Here is a 23782-nt window from a genome sequence, read left to right as displayed (position 1 = left end):
AGCCTCGGGAGAGGCACAGACTGTCAGAAGCAGCTGACTTTGCTTCATCCAAAAGAGAGTTTGAGGTGTAGATGGCAGACATGCCACTGCTGAGTAAAAATGCCTTCTCTGATGAACGGTAATTTTCCACAGATCACATGGGCAAGAAATTCTGGGGAGGACAGTGCAGGCGGAAGACGTCTGACCCTAACTGAACTTCACTGAGTTCATCTGGGACATGAGGAAACAGAAGGGACCCACAGGGCCTTTGCGTTCATGGAGGAAATGGGGAGAGGCAGACCCCATCCATCAGACCTGTAATTCTGCCCTTTCTCTAGGAAACAAGAAAAGGGGTGGCTTTGACTCAAAGATGCTGGAGTGGAACGGTGTCAGAGCTAAGCAGACCATGTGTTATGCTCTGGTTAGCCTTCTTGTTTATTAGAACTTGAGTTGTAACCAGGTTCCTTCCTTGAGAAGGAAGGCACTAGGGCCCTGGAGTGATGATGGCTTTGTTGTGTGACCACAGAGCCTGGTTGCGTACTAATTTCCTCTAGAGCTTGTGATGAAGTCAGTTAACCACAGCCTTCAACATGCTCTGCTCTGGCAGCAGTAGTGGCTTCTTGGTGATACCTCGGCCATGACATACATTTGACATGCCCTCCCCTAACCCTCTGAAACGCAGCTTCTCTTGCCTTGCAGCATGGACCAAAGCGAGATTCTGCAGAAGTTCCTGGAGGAGGCCCAGACCAAGACACCGAGCAAAGAAGAGCTCGCCAATGAATTTCTGGTGAGTCTTACGGGTGACACTCTCAGGGGTGGTGACACAGACTGTTTAACTGACCTGGATTGTCTAACTCTCCTAGACCAAACTGCTTGTGGGATGGAGAGTATCAGACCTTGCAGGGAAGAAGGGAGGAAGGCAACCTAGAAGTTGGGCTTTTCTGAGCAGTTTGTGTGTTTTAAGTATTCTGTCCAAAATAGCGTTTTATACATAGTGTTTGCTAGTCTTGGAGTTGGACCAGCATTCCCATGGAGGATGTACATAATTCCAGGTGTATAAACATTCATGGTGATTGCTCATCTGGAGCCCCCAGGTTTCCGAGTTGTGGCTTATGCTTCAAATGACTACTTTTAATGAAGAGGAAGGAGACCAAGATTAACAACTCGTGTAGCATTAGGTTGTTAGTCCCCCATGGACTCCCACTCAGATGACAAAGGTTCAGGAGGGGCACCAACACTACCTGCTGCCATGTTTCTTTATGGTTTCTTTTCTTTTTCTTCTAAGGAGGAAAATGAGAACACGTGTTTTTGCTGTTAAGTAATGGGGTCTCCGTGAGCTTCTTTTGCATGGAGGGGTGGAATGGGGTGACAAGTAGAGACAAGCGAGAGACGTGGAGAAGTACCAGCTGGCTTAGGGCCGGCTTCATCGGACCTTCCAGGGGAAGCCTGCGTCTCCTCGGAGGGGACTGTGATGATGGACGTGCTAGCAGCCTCCTGTAACCTCACATGTCCGGTGACATAGGATATCTGATAGTGTTACGTATTTTGGAATACTTACTTCCAGCTGTGGTTTCAGGGCTTTAAGAACCTGAAACCTTGGCTCTTCAGCTGTGAAGGAGTGGGAAGAACAAGGGAGTGGACGCAGAAAACCCGAAATCCAATCACGATTCTCTTGTCAGCCAGATTAGCAGCTCTTTGACCTGTCCCTTCATTCCCCCAAGTCTTCATTTTCTAACTCCCAAACTGGGCATGATCCCTCATGGCCTACCTGTCCTCACAGGCTGTTGTGATGATCCAATATCCGTGATAATTAAACGCGCTCCTCCATTCCCGTAATATGTAGCAAGCATCTGCTGTGCTCCGAGTTTGGTTCTAGGCATTAAGGGGACAGCCATGAACAAGACAAAGCCTGGGGAGCTCATGGAGCTGACATTCTGGCACCAGAGAGCAGAGGTGAAAACACTGTAAAGTCCTGGGTGATTAGATATCATGACTGAGTTATTCTACGTTATGACAGAGGCACCTGTGTCAACTCGGATAATATTCTGGCATTGTGAGAAATGTGCTCTCAGTGCCACTGGCCAGACAGTGTGAGTCCCTCTCAGTGGAGCTACCAAGGAGGGAGGTAAAGGGAAGTCCTGGCCTGTGTGTCTGTTTAGACATGTGTCTGCCTCTGGACTCTCTACACCTGAGCCAAATTCACCCAACGCACAGAGGCAGAAAGTGACTTGAGGGAGTAGTGCCAGCCTCTGTTTTCTTTTGGTTGTATTAAAAAGAAAAAATATATATATAGACTATATCCCTAATTTTTTACCTTTTCTTACCTCGGTCATTACAATCTCCCACCAAATGACAGCAGCCTCCTCACCTCCTGTTTTCTCTGCCTCTAGGCTTGCCTCCACCTTCAGTCAACTTTCCATTGAACACCCAAGTGATCTTCTAATAATAACAAATCTGGTCATTTTCCCCTGCTTCAAAACATTGTATAGTTTTTAATTTTTTTTTAGCTGTTTAAAATTGTGAAATATAAGACACGTTTAGAAAATTACATAGAGCATCTGTAAGCATAATTATAAAGCAACCACCGCAGAGGTCAACAAANTCACCCCCACCCCCACCCCCACCCCAGCCTGCCCTGTCCTGCCCAAGGATAATCACTATCCTGACTTTTATATTAATCACTTCCTTGCTTTTCTAGCTCTTGGTTTTAAGGACCTTGTTTTTGGGTGGTGATTAAGTGGAACCTCACTGCTCACTGACTCATGTCCTCCAGTGGAAAAACAGAGTCTTGCCCTCAGCCCCACCTAAAGGCTCAGCTGAGATACCAGAGACATTCATTTTGGGGGAGCTAGGCAGTGGTGAATGGGGCTAGTTTGCTTGCTTGGACAAGGTAAATGCTGCTTTCATATTGAAGGGCTTTCCATCTGGTCATTTCCCACTTCCAACCTTAAGCCCTTTAATTTCCCAGGACTGGATGTTTTTGGGGTTGGGTCACTGAATCTTTGACCCCAGGCCACTGCTAGCCTAAATGGCGGGTACTTTGTGGGAATGATGGAAAGTTTTCGCTGGTTCCAGGCATCCAGTCTGTGCACCTTGCCCCGCTGCCAGGTCAGTGGCTCGGATTTCAGCCCACACCTCCCCCTGGCTGTGTGGCTCTGGGCTGAGCAGTAGCCCTGCTAGAACAGCTGAAGGCAGCACCATGCTGCGTAGGGCTTTTCCTGAGCCAGCACTAAACCTGATTGCGTTTCTGGAGTGGGGGCTGCCAAGGGGTCCTGTAAGGTCTTCATGTATTTATCCACATGTTTACTGAGTGCTTACTACATGCAAAGCATTGTGCTAGAGGCTGCAACCGTATGCAGTGCAATCCTCGATTTGGTGGGGATTTCTAAGACACTAGAGGATGTCTTAGAAAGGCAGATGTTAAGGGCGCCTGGGGGGCTCAGTCGGTTAAGCGTCTGACTGCAGCTCAGGTAATGATCTCACGGTTCGTGAGTTTGAGCCCCGGTTCGGGCTCTGTGCTGACAGCTCAGAGCCTGGAGCCTGTTTCAGATTCTGTGTCTCCCTCTCTCTCTGCCCCTCCCTTGCTTGTGCTCTGTCTCTCTTTGTCTCTCAAAAAGGAATAAATGTTAAAAAAAATTAAAAAAAAAAGAAAGGCAGACATTAAACAGCTTATTACTCTAGGAAATATTTAATTGTGATAGTCTTGGTGGAATATCAAGGAAGCATCATATTCATTATCTTACTACTCATGACGTGGTTATGTTCTCTACGATGAGGAATGTCCTCTCAGATGAGGAAACTGAGGCTCTGAGAGGTTAAGTAATTGGCCTAAGCTCGCTCAGCTGTTCAGCCATAGACATAAAATTGAATCCAGATCTATCATTGCAGAGCCTGCGAAATTAATCTTTGTGTAATAAGCGTCTTGCTTCAGCTAATAACACCGAGTCCCTCGAGGGGTCTAGCCCGAGGGTAAGTCCCCGGTTAGTATAGTTTCTACACAGCAGACACAGCAGTATGTAGCCATACTACTGAAAATTTCTAATTTTTTTAATTTTCAAAAATTCCTCTATATTTGTAAATGTTTATTTATTGTGAGAGAGGGAGAGAATGAGAGAGACAGAGAGCGGAGAGTGAGTGAGCGAGCTGTGTGTGCGTGGGGGAGGGGCAGAGAGCAAGGGAGAGAGAGAATCCCAAGCAGGCTCCATGCTGTCAGCGCAGAGCCCAATGCAGGGCTCGATTCCATGAACCGTGAGATCATGACCTGAGCCAAAAGTCAAGAGTCAGATGCCTAACCGACTGAGCCACCCGTGCGCCCCTAAAAAACTTCTTAAGGGTGCTTTTAAAAAAAGTCCTTATCATTGTTACTCTTACACAACAGGATTATTGCAGGTTAAAAGAAAATAAATTCATAGTACCAATATCCCAAAAAGACAGCCTTTTTGGTATGGGAATCCTAGTTCTTGTCCATTTATATACTGTCTTTTACAGTTTTGTAATTATAGCATAGATACAATTTTGTGTTCTCATGTTTTCACTTAACGTTATACAAAAAACTATCATGTTAATTAAAATCTATATTTACAGCTTCTGCTGCAACACGGTGTAATGGAAGCATAATACTCTGAATAATAGCTAATACTCCTATGTCTCTTACAGAAATTATTCTAAACACTTTTATGTATCAACTCATTTAATCCAGTGAGGAAGGTACTGTTATTATTTCCATTTTATAGATGAGGCAACTGAGACAGAGAAGTCAATTGACTTGCTCAGGGCCATGTAAGTGGTGGAACAGAGATTCAAGTTCAAGTGGTCTTGCTCTGCCATCCATATTTGTAACAACTGTGGAATCGTACAAACCTTAGTTTCAATGTAGGTTCTATCATTAGCTGTGTGACCTTCCACAAAGTCATTCAAAAGGGGGAACAAAGAAATAGTCACATTGCAGAATTGCTGTGAAGAAAATGGAGTGAATATATGAAGTGCCTGACATGTAGCAGGCACCCAAGTAATTTAACTTTTTCTTTGACTTAGATTATTTCTAACTTTTCATGACTATTGATATAACATGCAATAAGTATGCTTGTCTATGTGGTTTTCCCCTTCTTTTGGATTATATCCTGAGGCCAGAGCCCCTAAAGTGTCATAACTGAGTCGAAGAGTATTAGCATCTAATTGACTACGTATAGCCAACTGGATTTTTCAAAGGGCTTTTCTACTTTGCAAAGTCTGAATTTATCATCTTCTCTACCACCTTCCTGGCCTTAATTACTCTGAAAGAAAATAAACAAATCTTTTTGACTGCCTACCAGTAGATTAGGCAATAAGTGGCTTACCATGTATGATCTTATCACTGCAACAACCCCAACAGCAAAGTATTATCTTCATTCAATCCATAAAACGGCAAGACCAGGATTGAAACCGGTCTGATTCCAAAACCTCTTAACCTATAAACATGTCACAGCAGGCTTTTATTCCCCCTAATTTACTTAGTGTAAAATAATACTTTGTTATGTTAATTTTCTTTATTTGATTTCAAAGCTTGAAAAATATTCAGGGTTCTTTTCTTTTTCTTTCTTTCTTTTTAATGGAAGTACAGCGGCACACAGTGTCACATTAATTTCAGGCGTACAACATGGTGATTCCACAGCTCTATACTCCATAGTTATTTTCAACCTGCTTTTTCTCATGTGACTTTTCCGTTCATCCATGTTCAACAGTAGCTAACCCATGGAGCTGTGCTGATGTGCTTCGCAAACAAAACCTCATTTGCTTCCCGAAGAATCATTTGCAATGGCTAACAGAGTCCTGAAGGGACCAGCCCTCAAGTGCTTCTGAGCAGCTTCTTACAGCATATTGAGTTTCTTGTCCTCGCCATGCTTCTTCTGCCACAGGGCCTTTGCACACATGCTGTTCCCTTTCCTTCAATATTCCCCCATACGCCTCTTTACCTAGTTAATGAACACTTCATAATTTTTCAGATCTCAATTTGGTGGCCATATCCTCAGAGAGGTCTCTCTTGACCTTCCCCATAGATCGAATCTGTAACACGTTCTCATTGGCACCATCTGTCACTTATTTAAAGTTTCTTTTTTGGCCCCCAGCCTCATAGCATTTTTCACAGTTCAATTTTACATCTATTAGTGTGTTTATTTAATGTCTGCTCTCCCGTTAGACAACGGGGAGGCTCATACTTAGTTCCCGCTTATCTTGGTATCCTCAGTGACTAGCACTAGCACGCCTTTGGCAAATAGTAGACCCTGAGGGACAGAGAGGCTAAACAGCTTGCCCCCGGCCACGCTCTTCATTAGGTGGAGGAACTTGGACTTGAAATAGAGCTATCTAACTGTTGAGCCTTTCCTCTTAGCCCTCCCTCCGACCCCCGACTCTATTGCCCCCAACTTGTGCGTTAGTCTTAGCCTTTTAAACTTAAAAAAAATTGTAGAATATAACATACACACAGAAAAGTACTTTAAACACACATATGCAATTTAACAACTAGTAATAAAGCAAGGCACCCATTCAAGCACCACTCAGACAGAGAAATAGAACGTTGCCCTGCACCTCAGAGATCCCTCCGGTGTCCTGGAACACATCTCCCTCACCTCCCACTGCCAGCCCCGGTCAGGTTACAGGTAAATGTTGCCCTGAAATGGTGATGATTTTTATTTATATTTTATCCCCTTTGCCTGTTTTGCCTATTCCCCACCCCTCCTCCCCTCTGGCAACCTCTAATTTCTCTTTATATTTATGAGTCTGTTTCTCTTTTCATTGTTGTTAGTTGTTTGCTCTTTTAAGATTCCACATCTAAGTGAAATCATATGCTATTTGCCTTTCTCTGTGAAATTATTTTCTTTGTTTTTCTGAATAGCTTTAAGATATATACATGATATACACATGCTATATATGTCACATATCAGATATATGATATATCTTATATATAAGATACATATGTATACATATACACACACACACATATATACACACACATACACACACGTATCACTGAACAGTACAGGTTAATTTTACCTGTTTTGAGACTCTATGTAATGAAATCATGTTACGTATTTGGTTTTTCTAAAGGTCTTTTTCTGTTCACTCTACATTATGTTTATAAAATCCTTCCATTTTGTTACATGAAGCCAGGTCTTGATTTTTTTTCTAATAATTTTTATGAATCCCATCAAGGTCGAATATATGCAATTACCAAACTGTTGTGATCACACAGTGCATTGCACAAGATCATGTACTCGCTTAAGAACTAGCTTGGATCACCACAGCTTTAGTTTTGCTAGTCTAAAAATTCAGTTTTGGGGCGCCTGGGTGGCTCAGTCAGTCGAGTGTCCGACTTCAGCTTAGGTCATGATCTCACGGCTTGTGGGTTCAAGCCCCGCGTCGGGCTCTATGCTGACAGAGCCTGGAGCCTGTTTCAGATTCTGTGTCTCCCTCTCTCTCTGACCCTCCTCCCATGCTCATGCTGTCTCTCTCAGAAATAAATAAAACATTACAAAAATAAAATAAAATAAAATAAAATAAAAATAAAAATTCAGTTTTGTCACTATGCCCAGAGTTGATCATCAAGACTAGGCAAACATATACGAAATTCACCAGAAACAAGATTGAAGGAGAAAAATTTTTCTTTCAAGGAGAAAAATCACCATGACAATAGAAGTTTGCATTGACTGACAGCATATCCCATAGTTTGGAAAAAAACTTACATGAGAAGCCAACTATAATCAGAAAGTTGTCTGCTGAGCATAATTATTTTGGTGGCCTCCACTGTGATGCCATGGTCTCTACGTCCTTGTCTGGACCCTCAGGAGTGGCTACCACTCTTTTCTGGACAAGACTAGGGACACAGTGACAGTGTTGGGCGTCTTATCTGTCTTTTAGGCTTAATTGGGACCATCTGCTTCCATTAGCCCATTCTTTATCAGATAGATTACAATTAATAGGCATCCCCCTTGGCCAATTACTGCAACTGATTGTGGTTTTATGATATGTACATTTCAGCCATTGTATTAAATATAGGTTAAGGCTTGGTTATATATATCACATGCTGGTCAATTTGCTGCATGTCTGTGTTTAAAACTCCTTTGATGTACTTTTCTTTTTCTACATTGGAGGTAGTTGCAGCATCTTCATTTAGAAAGCATGTGTAAAGGGGCACCTGGATGGCTCAGTCAGTTGAGTGTTCTACTCTTGATTTTGGCTCAGGTCATGATCTCACAGTTTGTGGGTTCAAGCCCCACATCAGGCTCTGTCTTGACAATGTGGAGCCTGCTTGGGATTCTGTCTCTCTCCCTCTCTGTCTGCTCCTCCCTCCTCATTCTCTCTCTCTCAAAATAAATTTAAAAAACTTAAAAAAAAAGGAAATGTGTAAAAGTATGAATTGTGTATAAAACGTGAAAGCTTAGCAAATGTCAAGTATTGTGCTAAATATGCATATATGACCTCATGGATGTCTATATGTATTTGTACAAAGACTGGATGGGAATGCAGAAATACAAACATGGCTTTGTGTAGATAGGGTAATTTGATTATGCCACATCATCTTCCTTCTAAAAATATGTTTTAGAGTGAAGAAATTGCAAACAGAAATACAAATAACAAAAATATCACCAATAGATGTGCTGGGTGGCTCAGTTGGTTAAGTGTGTGACTCTTGATTTCGGCTCGGGTCATGATCTCACAGTTGGCGAGTTTGAGCCCCATGTTGGGCTCTGTGTTGATAGTGCGGAGGCTGCTTGGGATTATCTGTCTCCCTCTCTCTCTGTCCCTCCCTCATCCCTCTTTCTCTCCCTCAAAAATAAATAAATAAGCAGTAAAAACAATAGAACCAATAACATTTAACCTATCAGATGGATCTATACTTAAACATTATAGTCCTAATGTTGGTCAGAGTTCAGAAGTATGCAGTTTCATACATTGCTGTTGTAACCTTTCTGGAGGCAAAGTTTGTATACTATTTCTCATCTATATTTGATAATATGGATCGAAAGCCTTTAAAGTAGGCAAATTCTGGGTGCCTGGGTGGCTTAGTCGGTTAAGTCCAACTTCGGGTTCGGCCCCATGCTGACAGCTCAGAGCCTGGAGTCGGCTTCGGATTTTGTGTCTGCCCCTCTTGCACTAGCACTCTGTCTCTCTGTCTCTTTCTCTCTCTGAAATAAATAAACATTAAAAAAAATTTAAAGTGGGCAAATTCTTTGACCACTCCTAAGAATTCATTTGAAGGAAATAGTGAAAGATATTTATATAGGTTTTGGCTACCTATAAAAATATTGTTTAGAACTATGGTTTAAGAAGATCGGAAGCAAGTTAAATGTGCAATATTAATATAAAGGAAGAGATTAAGTAATTTATATTATACTCCATAGTATGCAATACTCTACCATCATTAAAAATGTAGAACACAAATTCATAAGTAAAGTGAGCAAGTTGAAAACCTTTCTATACAGAGTGAGCCCATCTTTGTTATGCTTATAGATAAAACATTGGAATATAATATAAAATATTAAGAATGATTAAGTCTGGGTAGAGTGGAATATTAGGTGATTTTTAGCATTTTTTTTACTTCTCTGTAGTCTAAAATTTCTTCAATGAATATACATTACTTTTTTATTTAAGAAATCTGTATTTTAAGTGTTGCTTTAGTGTTGTTTGATTCCATTGAAAACATAAAAAGAAAAAAGGGGTGTGAATTTTATGTCTCTTAGGGATGAGGTATATTTGTAGAAAAGGTAAATACTGTATTCATTAAATACAAAGAGATATTTATTAAATATGAAGGATTCGATGAACCCTAACAGAAAGAACATGTGCAGTTCTGAAGGCCATGACGGTGTTGGTTTGGAACACACTAGAAAGAAGTCAGACTGGTATTGTAGCAGCTTCTGGAGACTCATCAGAGACTAGAGAAGGCATGGATACATTTTCGTTCCACAGACAACTAAATATATCCTAGTTCTATATTTGTTTGTCTATAAATAAATACACTGGGGTTTGGGGGTGATAGGGGGTTCATGGGGTCTGGAGTTGAAGCCAAGAAAGAATTCTTGAGACGTCTTTGTGGCAAAAAGGTGATTTGATGAAAGCACGGGGACAGGACCTGGGGACGGGGTCCGTGGGCAGAAAGAGCAGTGCCCAGGCTGTGAAGAGTGACTGGTTTTACACCATGGAGTTGGGGGAGGTAAAGGTACCAGGGAGGCCTCCAGAAGGACTTTCATATGCTAAAGGGGACTCTTAAGATACCCGAGGCCTTGCTATTGTCAAGCTAAGGTTGTTTCCCCTCTAGTCCGGCACTAACCTTACTACAGTAGGGGTTCCTGGAGGAGTGTTCTACTCTCTATTTGCCTCAAGTATTTGTCAATAGGCTGCGGGCTATAAGGAAACTTAATTTTACCAGCCATTTCCTTCTTGCCTTTGTTCACTTCTATCACTATGGAGAGGTGATGCTGGGGCTCCAGGAACAGTCTACAGGCTTCTGGAGATGAGGCTATTGATAAGATTGCCTTTTTCTCATCATTTACTAAGATATTGGTAAACTGATGGAGACCCATGTCCGCTAAGACTGTGGTCTCTGTCAGCTGGCTATTTGTTTTGCCGTTTCCTTTGTCCTTGGGCAAGCAGGAGTGCCTGCGGAGTATCACACACCCCCCACTTGGGGCCGGGGGTGTGTGCACTAGCTCACACTTTGTCCTCAGCCCGCCCCACGCTCCCTCATCAAAATGACTCATTTGTGTGAACCGGTCAATTGCTTGAACATAGTTATCAGCATTTCTTGACTTTTGTGCATATTAAGGTGATTTTTTTTTTCTGCTACTGATGCGGTTTTGGAGTGGTGGGGGGGGGTCCGGAGCCGACGGCCAAGAAAGAATTCTTGAGATGTCTTTGGTGCAAAAAAGTGATTTTATTAAAGCACCAGGACAGGGTCCGTGGGCAGAAAGAGCCACTCCGGGATTGTGAGGAATGACTGATTATATACTTGAAGGCAAGGGGAAGTTTCCAGAATGATTTTCATATGCTAGAGAAGTCCAGCTGAGGTGATTTCTCCGTCTAGCAGAGCACTAACACTAAGACAGTGGGGGCTCCTGGAGAAATGTTATACTGTGCCCGCAGCCAGGATCTGCCAGTGGGCTGCTGGTTGTAAGGATGTTTACTCTTACCTACCATTTCCTCCTGCCTTTGCTTCCCACGTCACCAGCACCGGAGTAAATGCATCGCATCACAACTCCATCCCCAGCCTCTCACTAGGAACCATCAAGTCCCACATTTTCAGTTCTTCACAGGACACACACACACACACATACACACTTCTTGTCATACCCTCACATTTTAAGTATCTAAAGTTGACCTGATTCACTCACCCCACTTTGGCCACTGCTTACCCACCTGCTCACTTCCCTGACTGCTGATCAGCAACCAAATCTCCAGACGCTTGGCTGGCAAACTGGAGCAGATTGGAGGCTTGGAATAGATCATACTGAGTTGTAGTTGTAGGCCTTGCGGAACTACCTTGAGAAACATTTCCCCCGGTTCCCCCTCTCTCCTCTAGCATGGGGGGAGGGCTAGGTTTATCCCGCCCTGAAATGTAACGTACGCTGTGTCTTCTATACCATGAGGAAGTCCTCCAAGGCAAAGACTTTACAGTCGTATGCTTTCTTTTTCTTTCTGTTCTCTTTTGGGAGTGACCTTAATCCATTTATTAGCAATTAACTTGCTAGTCAGTGAGAAGTACACGCAAATGGCTCTGTCCTGATTTCTATTTTTATGGCCAGGAGCTTGGTTTTCCTGTCTTGAAAAGAAAAGGATAGTAGAGACCATAAACCAAATGCGCTTACTGCTAGCTCATCAGGCTTCATGCGGAATCTGATTTGACACGCATCCCAACCAGTCAGGGCCCAGGAAGGGCCGTGTCTTGTTCTCTCAGCAACTTTCCCCCTGATTTCTCTTGCTGGTGCTGCCTCTAGTGAATGCATATCCCATCCCTCGGGGTTGGCAGAGAAACGCCTCCTGCCTTTGACCTATCCTTTCTCCCTCGGCCCCAGCCAACCCCATGGCCATACTTTCTCCCTTATGCCCTTTTGCTGTCTACTCGCAACACTCCTCCTTTTCTGGTGAGGCGTATCAGTTCCTCTGTCTTAATTCTGCTCTGTGTTGTTCTCTGTTGGGGGGTTTGAGCCCGTGGGTCTGGTAGGGAGAGAAGGGTAATTAATTAAAAAAGGCCTTCATAGTGGTCTGAGCCCAAGGTAAGAGGTCTAAAAACAAAACAAAACAAAAACAAACAAACAACAACAACCCCCCCAACTTTCACACTTTCCAAATTAGTTGTTCCATAGACATTTCCTATGTGATATTTTGCTAAAAGAGCATCATCTCCTTCTGTCGTCCAGCAGGATGACTCCCGGAGGAGGAATGAGTGGGAAGGAAAAGGCATCCTGTTCCGTTGTTGAAGACGTCAGTCAAGACGGCTAAACTAGCACAGGCATATGAGCGCATGTGCACACACACACACACACACAAACACACACACACACTCTCTTTATCTGTGACATTTTGCCAAATTAATAGAGGCACATCTTACTAAAAAAAAGAAGGGAGGGAGCGCTTTTTGCCTATAGCATTCTCCCTAGAAAACATTCCACAAATAAGCAAAGCAAAACTAACAGGTAGAAATGGTGTAACAAGGACTATGCTCAGGCTCAGTTCTGGAGATGTCAGAAAGGAACAGTCTCGGGACTTGACATTTTTTCAGCAGCGGGGAATCAGTAGCTGCCTCAAAGTGATCATTCTCTAGTGCTTAAGAGCAGAGACGGCTGAAAAATTTGGTGTAGCTTGAGTGGAATTTTTTTGCCTTATTTTTAGAGAGACAGTGCATGTGTGGGGTGGAGGTGCAGAAGGAGGGGGAGAGAAAACCTTAAGCAGGCTCCCCGCTGGGTGTGGAGGGATCTGCGGGGCTTGATCTCATGACTGTGAATTTAACTGAGGACATGCCACAGGCACATGGGAGACTATAAAAAATTTCCATTCAAGGCGCCTGGACGGCTCAGTCAGTGAAGCATCCGACTCTTGATTTCAGTTCAGCTCATGAGCTCACAGTCGTGAGATTGTTGTTTGTTTGAGGAGTCAGCTTGCAGTTTGGGTCACAGAAAATTTTAAAAAAGACCACTTCTGGGGACTGAAACCTTTGAAATTTTGCTATATATGGAGAGATTTTATTTGGCTTAAGCTCCATTTCTACTTTTTTTTTTTTTACAAATAGTTTATTGTCAAATTAGTTTCCTAGCTCCATTTCTACTTAAAATAACCCCGTAGTAGCTGTAGAGAAGGTAAACCTTTAATATTTGATGTTTGTCTGGAGCATATAGTTAGTTTTCAAAAAGACATTGGCTTTTAAAATATTCACTAGTTTCACCTCTAGGTTTTTAGCTATTTGTGGCTCAGCTGCAGTTAAGTGTGATCTTTTCACTTCTCCAAACTGAAGTCTGCTGACCTTATGCTCGGGGGCTCTGTCCTGAATTGGAGGTAGTTCTAGAAGATGCTACAGGGCAAAAGTGGACTGTTTGAGCCAAAAAGAAGGGATGGTCTCTACAGATAGCTTCTTACCTCTCTGCTCTATGAAGATTTAATTTTTGGAATTTTATTACAGAAGCTGAAAAGACAATCCACTAAGTACAAAGCAGACAAAATCTATCCTACAACTGTGGCTGAGAGACCCAAGAATATCAAGAAAAACAGATATAAAGATATCTTGCCCTGTAAGTTTTTGTTTCTCCCTATGAATTTGTACCTTCACCCCAATTCAATCATTGCTATTGCTTTTTACCCATTGCCTGCTGTTCCTAATCCTGGGACAATGCTTTGACAAATTAGTTTGTACTATATTCAACCATCAAAGAGCATGCACTCACTGACTCACCCATCCAACACTTTTGAGCATCCACGATTCACAGGGCTAGTTCCTGACTTACAGTAAACCCTCTGATCAAGCCCTTTTGGTTTCTACTATGTCCGTCTTTTGTATTATAGATGATCATAGCCTCGTAGAGCTGTCCCTGATAACCTCGGATGAAGATTCCAACTACATCAATGCCAGCTTCATTAAGGTACAGCCCGTATTCTGTGGTTCTCTAGATACCTAAAAAAGGGTGGGGATACTAGACCATATTTCTTTAGGTACCTAAAAAAGCGGTGGAGGCGATACTAAACAAGAAGAAAAGGATATTCTCTGTAGCCATCCCATATAATTTCTGTTCCCCTTTAGGGAGTTTATGGACCCAAAGCTTATATAGCCACCCAGGGGCCTTTGTCTACAACTCTCCTGGACTTCTGGAGGATGATTTGGGAATACAGTGTCCTGGTAAGGGCAGAAATGCTTTTGTTACTATATTCTCTAGCTTTTAGAGACGGAGGGAGGAGGTGACTGAGGTTTCCTTTGTATTAAAATCAGTGACTTTTTGGGTTAGTCGCTAGATTTTGGGTGTTCAGGCACTTTTTTGCCAAAAATCACAATGTCACCTTTATTCAAGGAAATGAAAGTTCTCATCTTGACAGGCTCATTTGTTAACAAGAATTTACCAATTTGAATAGAGAAAAGGGAAGTAAGGACAGACAGAAGAGTAGGGGCCACCTTTTAAAAATGTATCAAGATTTCTTTTTTCTTTCTTTGTTCAGCAACAAAGACAGAAAAATCAGTGACTCTGGGACCCATGGGTTAACGGCCTTTTCTAACCATATTGATGCTCAGGTTTCTATCTATTTCAATCCCACAGATCATTGTTATGGCGTGCATGGAGTTTGAGATGGGGAAGGTGAGTGAAAGATAAAGAGAAGAGGGAAACTTGGTAGCAGATCTTTCCTTAAGTGTGCCTATGTGAGAATTATTCTGGGACGCCTGGGTGGCTCCGTCAGTTATGTGTCTGACCTGGGCTCAGGTCATGATCTCACGGTCCGTGTGTTTGAGCCCCACATCGGGCTCTGTGCTCACAGCTCAGAGCCTGGAGCCTGCTTCAGATTCTGTGTCTCCCCCGCTCTCTGCCCCTGCCCCACTCACTCTCTTTCTCTCTCTCTCTCTCAAAAATAAATAAACATTAAAAAAAATTATTCTCATCTTGCTAGCTTTCAGTTTGGGAATGCCAAATGACCCACAAGTCTTTTTTTTTTTTTTTTACCTCTAAGAACTCCTTTTGTCCGTTTGCCCAGTAGGCTTTATGTTTTTAAGTAAAAAAAGATATGCTTTTAAAGTAACAATTCATTTTCCCATTTTTCTTAATCAGGCATCTTTAACTGGCACTTCTAACTCTGTGCTGTCCAACATGACATCCATTAGCAACATGTGGCTATCGAGCAGTTGAAACAAAACTAGTGTACCCAAGTCTATATTTAATTTAATTTAACTTAATTTAATTTAATTATTTTATTAAGTTTAAATAAAAAAACCCTCAGTTTTCCAATTCAGTGATTGGAGAACTTTAAGCATGATTTGAACCACTTAGGTACAAGGATCTTTTTCAACTATAAATTTTATGAACTCTAAATGAAAGTAAAATGTTCTGATGAAAATTGAGTGTATTAACTGAGATGTACTGTAAATATAAAATGCACACTGGAGTCTGAAGACTGAGCTAAGAAATGTCAAATATCTACTGTCTGTTTTATCTCGGTGACGTGTTTTGATTGGACTCAGATGTATTATTAAAATCAGTTTCATATTTTGATTTTTTAATGTGGCTATTAGAAAACGTAAAATTGCGTGTGAAGCTCCCATTATGTTTCCACTGGATAGCACTTATCTTACCTACTGTTAACATTCATAATTCCGTTAAATCCAAGGAATTTGATGTTCCACTTAGCTTGTGCGACTTTGTTTTAGCAGACATGATTTCTGTTAACCCTTTTGAAATACGTAGTCCCTCCTTATTCTCGTGGGATACTCTCCAGGAGCCCCTGGGAGTGCCTGACACCACAGATGGTACCAAACTCTACATCCACTTTGTGTTTTCCTGTACATACACACCAATGGTAAAGGTTTATTTGTAAATTAGGCACGGTAGGAGATTAACAACAACAATAGTAAAATAGAACAGTTGTGACAATACACTATAACTTAGTGAATGTGGTCTCTTTCTTTCTCAAAATATCTTACTATACCATACTCACCCTTCTTCTGATGGTGATGTGAGATGATCAGATACCTGCACAAAGGGAATGACGAAGGTGCTGTGACGTAGGGTTAAGGCTACTACAATATATAGTATCACCAGCAATATGTCCCAGGCTGTAGGTACCTGAAAGACCGTGGGCAACTGAAGCCATGGAAAGCAAAGCCGTGGATGAGGCGGGGCTACTGTACTGAAAATGTCTGATCCCTATTACTACTTTTTCAGACTTCTCCGAAGTCTGCAATATACAGAACATGTAGTGTCTTCCCCATCATTCCCATTCCAGACCACCATGACATTGGGGCTGAAGCCCAAGGCGGTAGGATGTTGTTAACCTGAGGTGAAGGACACAGAAGCTGAATTTGCTTCTCAATGAGAGGGTGGGTTTTGTTACCCTGGAGAGACTAGGATATATGGACAGAAATCATTACGTTCTGCTTTGTGTGACAGAAAAAGTGTGAGCGCTACTGGACAGAGCCGGGAGAGCTACCATTGCAAGTTGGCCCTTTCTCCATATCCTGTGTGAGTATGAGGGCTGCTTCCACTGTGGTTGAGCAAATACTCCAGGATCTACTTTATAGAGACTAGTTTTTGAATATTAGTCTCTGACGTAACTAATATTTTAATTTACCTCTTAGGAAGCTGAAAATAGAAAATCTGATTACATAATCAGGACTCTAAAAGCCAAGCTCAATAGTGTAAGTATAGAACAGGAGTGGTAAACTCAAGAGCCTACAAGAGGTAAAAACATATGTGGGGCGCTTGCGGTGGCTCAGTCAATTAAGTGTCTGATTTCGGCTCAGGTCATGATTTCACGGTTCGTGGGTTTGAGCCCTGTGTTGGGCTCTCTGCTGACAGCTTGGAGCCTGGAGCCTGCTTTGGATTCTGTTTCTCCCTCTCTCTCTGCCCCTTCCCTGCTCATGCTCTGCCTCTCTCTCTCTCAAAAATAAAATATTAAAATAAATTTAAAAAAACCATACGTATGTGACTCGGGCTGGGCATAAGACAATGGGGAGTGGTTGGGCCTTTGATGTTCTAGATAAATCTTCAGATGCAAAAGAGACCTTTTATGTAATCTCTGCTCTCCAATCTATTACACACAATGGTACACATATAAAATGATAATATCTGTAGGATGAATAGAGGCTTTGCAGTGAATAGAGACTGGGAATTGAGAGCCCACGCTGCCCAGTCTCTCTAAGGCAAAGGGATTTAATATACCAGCAAGCCTGTGAGCCACTTGGAGCACACCAGTTGGAAAGCTCTGGTATGGACTAGCTCCTCTTGTGAGTGGGGTAGAGAGGGACACACCAAAGGTCAGTGACCTAAAAACACTTTTTTAAAAAATTATAGTTTATTGTCAAGTTGGTTTCCATATAACACCCAGTGCTCATCCCCACAAGTGCCCTCTTCCATGCCCATCACCCCCCTCCCCCTCTCCCCTACCTCTATCAGGCCTCAGTTTGTTCTCAGCTTTCAAGAGTCTCTTGTGGTTTGTCTCCTTAACTACATTTTCTCCTCCCCCTCCCCTATGGTCCTCTGTTAGGTTTCTCCTGTTCCACATGTGAGTGCAAACATATGGTATCTGTCCTTCTCTGCCTGACTTATTTCGCTCAGCATAACACGCTTGAGTTCCATCCACGTTGCTACAAATGGCCAGATTTCATTCTTTCTCATGGCCATGGAGTATTCCATTGTATAGATGAACCACATCTTCTTGATCCATCCTGGAAAACACTTGTAGTTGTTCTCAGAAAGCACATGGGCACCAGGGACCTGTAGGGAGGAAGGCAGCATAAGTTGCCAACGGGACAGAGATGCTACTTAGGACGTCAGAGTAATCTTGTGTTAGAATGAGCTGGGGAATCTATCACTGAACCCTCCCCTTATTCTGGCTATTTTTTTTTTTATAGGAAACCCGAACTATCTACCAGTTTCATTACAAAAATTGGCCAGACCATGATGTGCCTTCATCTATAGACCCTATTCTTGAGCTCCTCTGGGATGTGCGCTCTTACCAGGAGGATGACAGTGTTCCCGTATGCATTCACTGCAGGTATGACGCTGTTCTTCGAACCTTCTACGCAGAGCAAACCAAACATTGTGGCCTGGACAGCACCCTTGCTGTAATTGAAGGGAGGCTCACTTTGTTGGAATTTAAGCTGGTGCAGGCATGTAGGATACAGGCTCCTGACCCTCGTCTCACTTTCTCCAGTTGAGTAGAAAGGAATGAAGCTGAGAAATGAGAGTGATAGGAAGAGAAAGGCCAAGAGCAGAAACAAACCATAATACATTCAATCTGAGCATTACATTATTTTCTGACAAGTTGCTTGTGAACAGTGCCGTTCAAGAGACTCTTGTGAGAAGTTTCCAAGGATCCATCCTGAGGTTGGGTGGGTGCATGTGGAAGCTGACACATTTGCTCTGGGAAGTGGTGGGGTTTAGCATGTTCCACTGCCTCTAGGTTTCTTCTTCCTCATTCTGCCGGTGACATTTCCAAGATACTGTCAACGATCCACTGTCTGCAACTGTATGTGCCACTGTGATCTTTGTTTCAGTGCCGGTTGTGGAAGGACTGGTGTGATCTGTGCTATCGATTATACCTGGATGCTGCTGAAAGATGGGGTGAGTTCCTCTCGGCAGGTGCTTCTCATTTGCCAACCCTGCTACATGCAGACTTGGGAATTGTTTGGTTCTCCCAAACATCTATCTCCACAACTCCTCTTTTCTAGTATATTCACTTGTAGACCCACTCTGTCAGATGATTACATTAGTCCCTAAGTTGGTGGTCCTCAAAGTGCCCTTCCCAGAGAAGCAGCATCGGCATCACCTGAGAACTTGTTAGCAATGCAAAATCTCGGCCCTACCTTGGATGGACTGAAGCAGAGACTCTGGACATGGGGCCCAGCAAGCTCTCCAGTGCTTCTGATGCTGTCAAGTTTGAGAATCACTGCCCCAAGTTACACAGCTACCCTTCCTTTATCCAAATGGCTGTGGTGGACAGATTCAATCTACCCCAATCAACACTGGTGTTCCAATCTATAAATGATTTTTTAAATAAAATTTTAATGTGTTGTTTATTATTCAGAAGAGAGAGAGAGACAGACAGACAGAGTCCAGATGGGGGAGGGGCAGAGAGAAAGGGAGACAGAATCCGAACCAGGCTCCAGGTTCTGAGCTGTCAGCACAGAGCCCGACGCGGGGCTCAAATTCATGAACCGTGAGATCATGACCTGAGCTGAAGTCAGACGCTTAACTAACTGAGCCACCCAACTGTCCATATAAATTAGCTTTTAAAGTCTAATAATAGGAGGTGAGAAGTCTGAAATGTGGGAGTTACACCTATCCACCAATTTCTTTTGTTTCATAAAATTCTCATATTTGCTCACCTACTGAGGCTCTGCTTTCATTATACGTTTAACGTCGGACCTTTGGTCACCCCGTGTGAAATCATTCTCAAGAGTTTCTGCAGTCTTTTCTGGGGAAAAACACCAGGCTCTAAATCATGACACAGTGACGAGAAACCTCATTCATTTTAAAAATGCATTCTTTTTCTGATATGATCAGAATGTTAGGAGAACAGATACCATAGGGGTAGCAAGACCGTGAGAAATAATTTCTTCACAAAGCTAGGAACAAAGGAGTAAGATACTTTTTCCTTTTATTTGATAGATCATTCCTGAGAACTTCAGTGTTTTTAGTTTGATCCAGGAAATGCGAACACAAAGGCCTTCATTCGTTCAAACTCAGGTATGCAGCTCTTGTGAATGGATGTGAACATGTCTCTGAGTCTTGCTACGTCTCTCTGTTTAATAGTCAGGCACCCCAAAGTAGCTGACTATTAGCTAAAACACCAACTTACTATTAAGTGCTTTAGTCCATTTACATTTCCTCGAACTCTGAATATATCAACATTTTTCCTATATCCCTTGCGTGGGTCAAATTCCTCTCACTCCTTATATTTTACTATCTGTTCAAAAAATAGGAAGAAAGCAAACAGCTTTATATTTCTTATAAGGGATGTTGAAAAAATTCAACAAGCTGTTTGACTTATTAAAAATGTAATACCTGGGTGAGGTTAACTTGATGGTTTGTAGTAGTAATTCATTTCTAAAACGATGGAAAATCAGAGACTTGTAATTTCTACGTCAGGAAGTGGTAACAGAATCTGGGGAATGCAGTCTATATACTCATTTTTTGATTTAATGAAAGATAAAAATAAAATCAACCATAATCCTATCACCTAGAGGTAGCCACGATTATTATTGTTTTATAGTCTCTCCTGTTCCTTATTGTATGCATACTTAAAAAAACTATAATCCTACTATATATGATTATGTATATGTGTCACAATATGTATATATTATGTATGTATCTCATATATATGATCACAATATTATATGCATCACAATACATTATATGTATATGTATTATGTGTGTACATTTGTATGTATGTATCACAGTATTTTAGCCCACCCGAAATTGCTCACACTCCTTTACTCCATTAGGAGTGCTCTTCCTTGGTTTCGTCCTCTCCTCTCCCACTCAAGGTCCCCCTCCTCGATGAAACATTCCCAGCACAGATCGCTCACTCTCTACGATATTACTTTCACCCAGGTTTCTACGCCAATAATTTTACCCACATTTCTAAATAAATGGTCTCCAGCTTTAAGATGGAGTTTGGCATTACCCGTTCATTATTCACCATGCATTTATTGGTATTTATAAAATAACAGACACTTTCACATAATTTGTTACTACTACCTTTTGCTGCTTAGAGAGCAAGACCCTAACGTGTTTAAAGCACTTACAAAGTGAACTTGCACGTACATTTGGAGGTAAAATAATTGACAGTGGCACTTTAGATATTTTCATCTAGCATTCATGAATTGGAGGGGAAAAATGAGCTATTATAATACAAGCCTTTTGTTTGGCCCACACAGGTTTTCCACTAATAGCTAGTGGAAAAAAACATTTTTTTTTCATGTGTTGACTGTAGGTGTTTCTATATTCAGCTTGTAAGGGAAAAAGTTTCTGTGAAATGTAAGCATTGGCTGGTTTAGTGCTACCAGACTTAAAAGAAGGCTGATCCAGGTAAATGTATAAAGATTCCAGGAGGTCTACATCTTAGTTGTCGAATATTACATTGTGAAACTGCATCAAGAAATACCACTATACCCCGTTTCAGAGAAAGTTAATTTCAGGTCTACTTGTAAGAGTCAGAAGACAGCCAAAACGATTTCAAGTTAGCCTTCCCGTGCTGGCACTATCGACAGCTAGCTGAACAAATACTTTACCAGTCGTAGCTGCTTTTTCTGACACTACGCTAACCAGGAAATCGCACTGTAACCAGCTGGTTGCTTCCTGTCTGATTTTTCTCTGTTCTTAAAAAAAAATGGAAGAGTGTACCAACAGATGTGTTGAGTGATAGACTCTGTTGTTCCTTGCTAAAATTGTACTTGAAAAAGGTTGTGCTTTATTTGTATAGAATTGTGTAAAGTGTCAGGGGAAACCCTGTTTAGGCTCTTTCAGATGAAAAGTAGATAGAAAATCAAGGGCTCAGTCAGGTATGGCAGCAGAAACCCCACCACAAATCTTGTAATTGCGGTGGTCTAATTTTCTATGGTGACATCCTTTTACAAGCACAAAGCTCCAGACTCCCTTCAGTGCTGCTCGACATTGTTGCCGTTATCTCTGCCAGGAGACCATTGTAGCAGCTTGATCCAAGTGCTCTAAACTAAGAGTCAGACCATTCAAATTCTAATCCAAGTCTGGACTTTACTTCTGAATGACCTTACACGAAGTGCGAACAGGGATAATAGGCTACCTACGTTACAGATCCATTGTGAGGGTCAAGTTTGAGAGTACATATCTATGTACCTATCAACCACCATTCTGTCTAACTTTTTCTAGAAAAGAGGAAGGTGGCTTACAAAAAAAATGCATCCAGGATCCAATACAACTTTTAAAATGTAAGCAAGGAAAACAGAACCGGAGGGATGGTGGTGGAGGGAAAGATAAGTGAGAACGTGGAGTAGAACATAAAACATGTTGGCAGGCCCTTGTATATTTAGAGGAGACCAAATATTTAACTGTGTGTAGCAGCCTACAAGTGCTTTGCAGTCTGAAATGGGCTAAGCAAACATAAAGGCACTGCAATTGAACTGCTATTGATGGTCTTCAGATTGGCTCTACTGGGATTTGACTGAGGTGCGTACTCCCGCATCTGTATTTCACCAAGTCTTTTGTTTGTTTTCTCTTGTTCCGGCATGTGATGCTCTACAGGAACAGTATGAATTGGTCTACAAGGCTGTATTAGAACTATTTAAGAGACAGATGGATGCTATTGGGGGTAAAAACTCAGGAACGGAGGTAAACATTCAACTTGATATTTTCTCTTTCCTTTTTTTTCATATTTGATCTTGGTCAAGGGATCTCAGATCAGTTGTAGGACTTACCTAACGATCTGCTGTCACAAGTAAATGGGAGTGTCAGGTGTGCATGGGGCTACGCTGCCGATCTCCTGTGGAGAAGACAAATTAATTGAAGTACTTCAATGTAGGAAATGAATCTCTTGATTCACCTGCTGTATACAATTTTCAGCGAAATTTAGAAACCATAGGAGTGAGTGACAGAGCAAGTGTATATTCTCTTTCCACGTTAAATAGCTGTGTGGCGCGTTAAAAGTGAGAGTGACAACTCCAGAGTGAAATCATAGTTGAGTACTGATGTGAATTTTCAGGTTCTTCTAGCTGCATTTTGACTGCATATACCTCATCAAATTTTGTGGAGATTTTAGACTACATAGAGGATTTTTAGCTGAAGGTCTTAGGTATCAAAACAATTATGATGTAACCAAATTTCAGTTAAGAAATAATGAGCATTCTAGGATGTGCTACTTTGATCCCATCACAAAAATTGATAAGTCAAGTACTTACTCTAAACATAGTTATAAAGTATTGGGTTCTGATCAAACTTTAAGAAGACAAAATTACTGTTTTACCTTCCAAGGGTATATTTTGTTATATATACATATTAACTTAATTTTTAATATCACATTTTGGATTCTTCGTAAAAATTTGTTTTCAACATTTATTTATTTTTGAGAGAGATAGAGACAGAGACAGAGAGAGAGCGAGAGGGGAAGGGGCACAGAGAGAGGGAGACACAGAATTGGAAGCAGGCTCCAGGCTCTGAGCTGTTTGCACAGAGGCTGATATGGGGCTTGAACCCATGAACTGTGAGATCATGACCTGAGCCGAAGTCAGAGGTTTAACTGACTGAACCTCCCAGGCACCTCTGGATACTTAATCTGAAAATATTCACTGAGGACCTACTGTTATCACAGCATTAGGAATACAAAGTATAGAAGACATGATTCTGATGGTAATTCCTGTCAGTGGAATGCTGAATCACAGGGAAAGGAAAGAGCCAGAAAAACTGTTGAGGCTTGAAATGGACTAAGTAATCCTATGGTTCATGTCAACTTCAAGGAAAAACAACATGGTGGAAGGACATGGAAATAGGAGTATAGTTTTGCCAGAAATTGTTACTTGTGTCCCATTTATGTCTACTTCATAGGCCAGTGTTCCCAGGTTAAAGGATAGAGGTGATTAGGGACAACCAAATTTTAATGGAAAAGA

General features: G+C 41.9%; 1 protein-coding gene and 1 long non-coding RNA gene across 3 annotated transcripts in view; one reads left to right on the top strand and one right to left on the bottom strand.

Moving 5' to 3' along the window:
• The first annotated feature begins 564 nt into the window (after nucleotides 1-564).
• Nucleotides 565-23782, top strand: part of PTPN22 (protein tyrosine phosphatase non-receptor type 22) — a 57802-nt gene continuing 34584 nt past the window's right edge. The window contains exons 1-11 of one of the 2 annotated variants that reach the window (XM_077766846.1): nucleotides 565-766; nucleotides 13628-13736; nucleotides 14008-14084; nucleotides 14243-14338; nucleotides 14751-14789; nucleotides 16590-16661; nucleotides 16778-16837; nucleotides 18053-18195; nucleotides 18698-18764; nucleotides 19812-19889; nucleotides 22425-22511. In XM_077766846.1, coding sequence (XP_077622972.1) covers nucleotides 680-766; nucleotides 13628-13736; nucleotides 14008-14084; nucleotides 14243-14338; nucleotides 14751-14789; nucleotides 16590-16661; nucleotides 16778-16837; nucleotides 18053-18195; nucleotides 18698-18764; nucleotides 19812-19889; nucleotides 22425-22511 — 915 coding nt within the window. In that variant the 5' untranslated portion in view covers nucleotides 565-679. The remainder of the gene's footprint in view (nucleotides 767-13627; nucleotides 13737-14007; nucleotides 14085-14242; nucleotides 14339-14750; nucleotides 14790-16589; nucleotides 16662-16777; nucleotides 16838-18052; nucleotides 18196-18697; nucleotides 18765-19811; nucleotides 19890-22424; nucleotides 22512-23782) is intronic. The other variant, XM_077766850.1, reaches the window with a different exon arrangement.
• LOC144233824 (uncharacterized) lies at nucleotides 17587-23038 on the bottom strand. The gene is made up of 3 exons (XR_013335773.1): nucleotides 22598-23038; nucleotides 18158-18374; nucleotides 17587-17915 (listed from the first exon to the last, which is right to left on the bottom strand). It is a non-coding gene; the product is annotated as an uncharacterized LOC144233824 (long non-coding RNA).

The sequence above is a fragment of the Crocuta crocuta genome, unplaced genomic scaffold (genome assembly GCF_008692635.1).
Source record: "Crocuta crocuta isolate KB4526 unplaced genomic scaffold, BGI_CrCroc_1.0 scaffold180, whole genome shotgun sequence".
Classification (NCBI taxonomy): domain Eukaryota; kingdom Metazoa; phylum Chordata; class Mammalia; order Carnivora; family Hyaenidae; genus Crocuta; species Crocuta crocuta.
The sequence above is the reverse complement of the archived record's forward strand: the minus strand, read 5'-3'. Positions and strand labels throughout refer to the sequence as shown.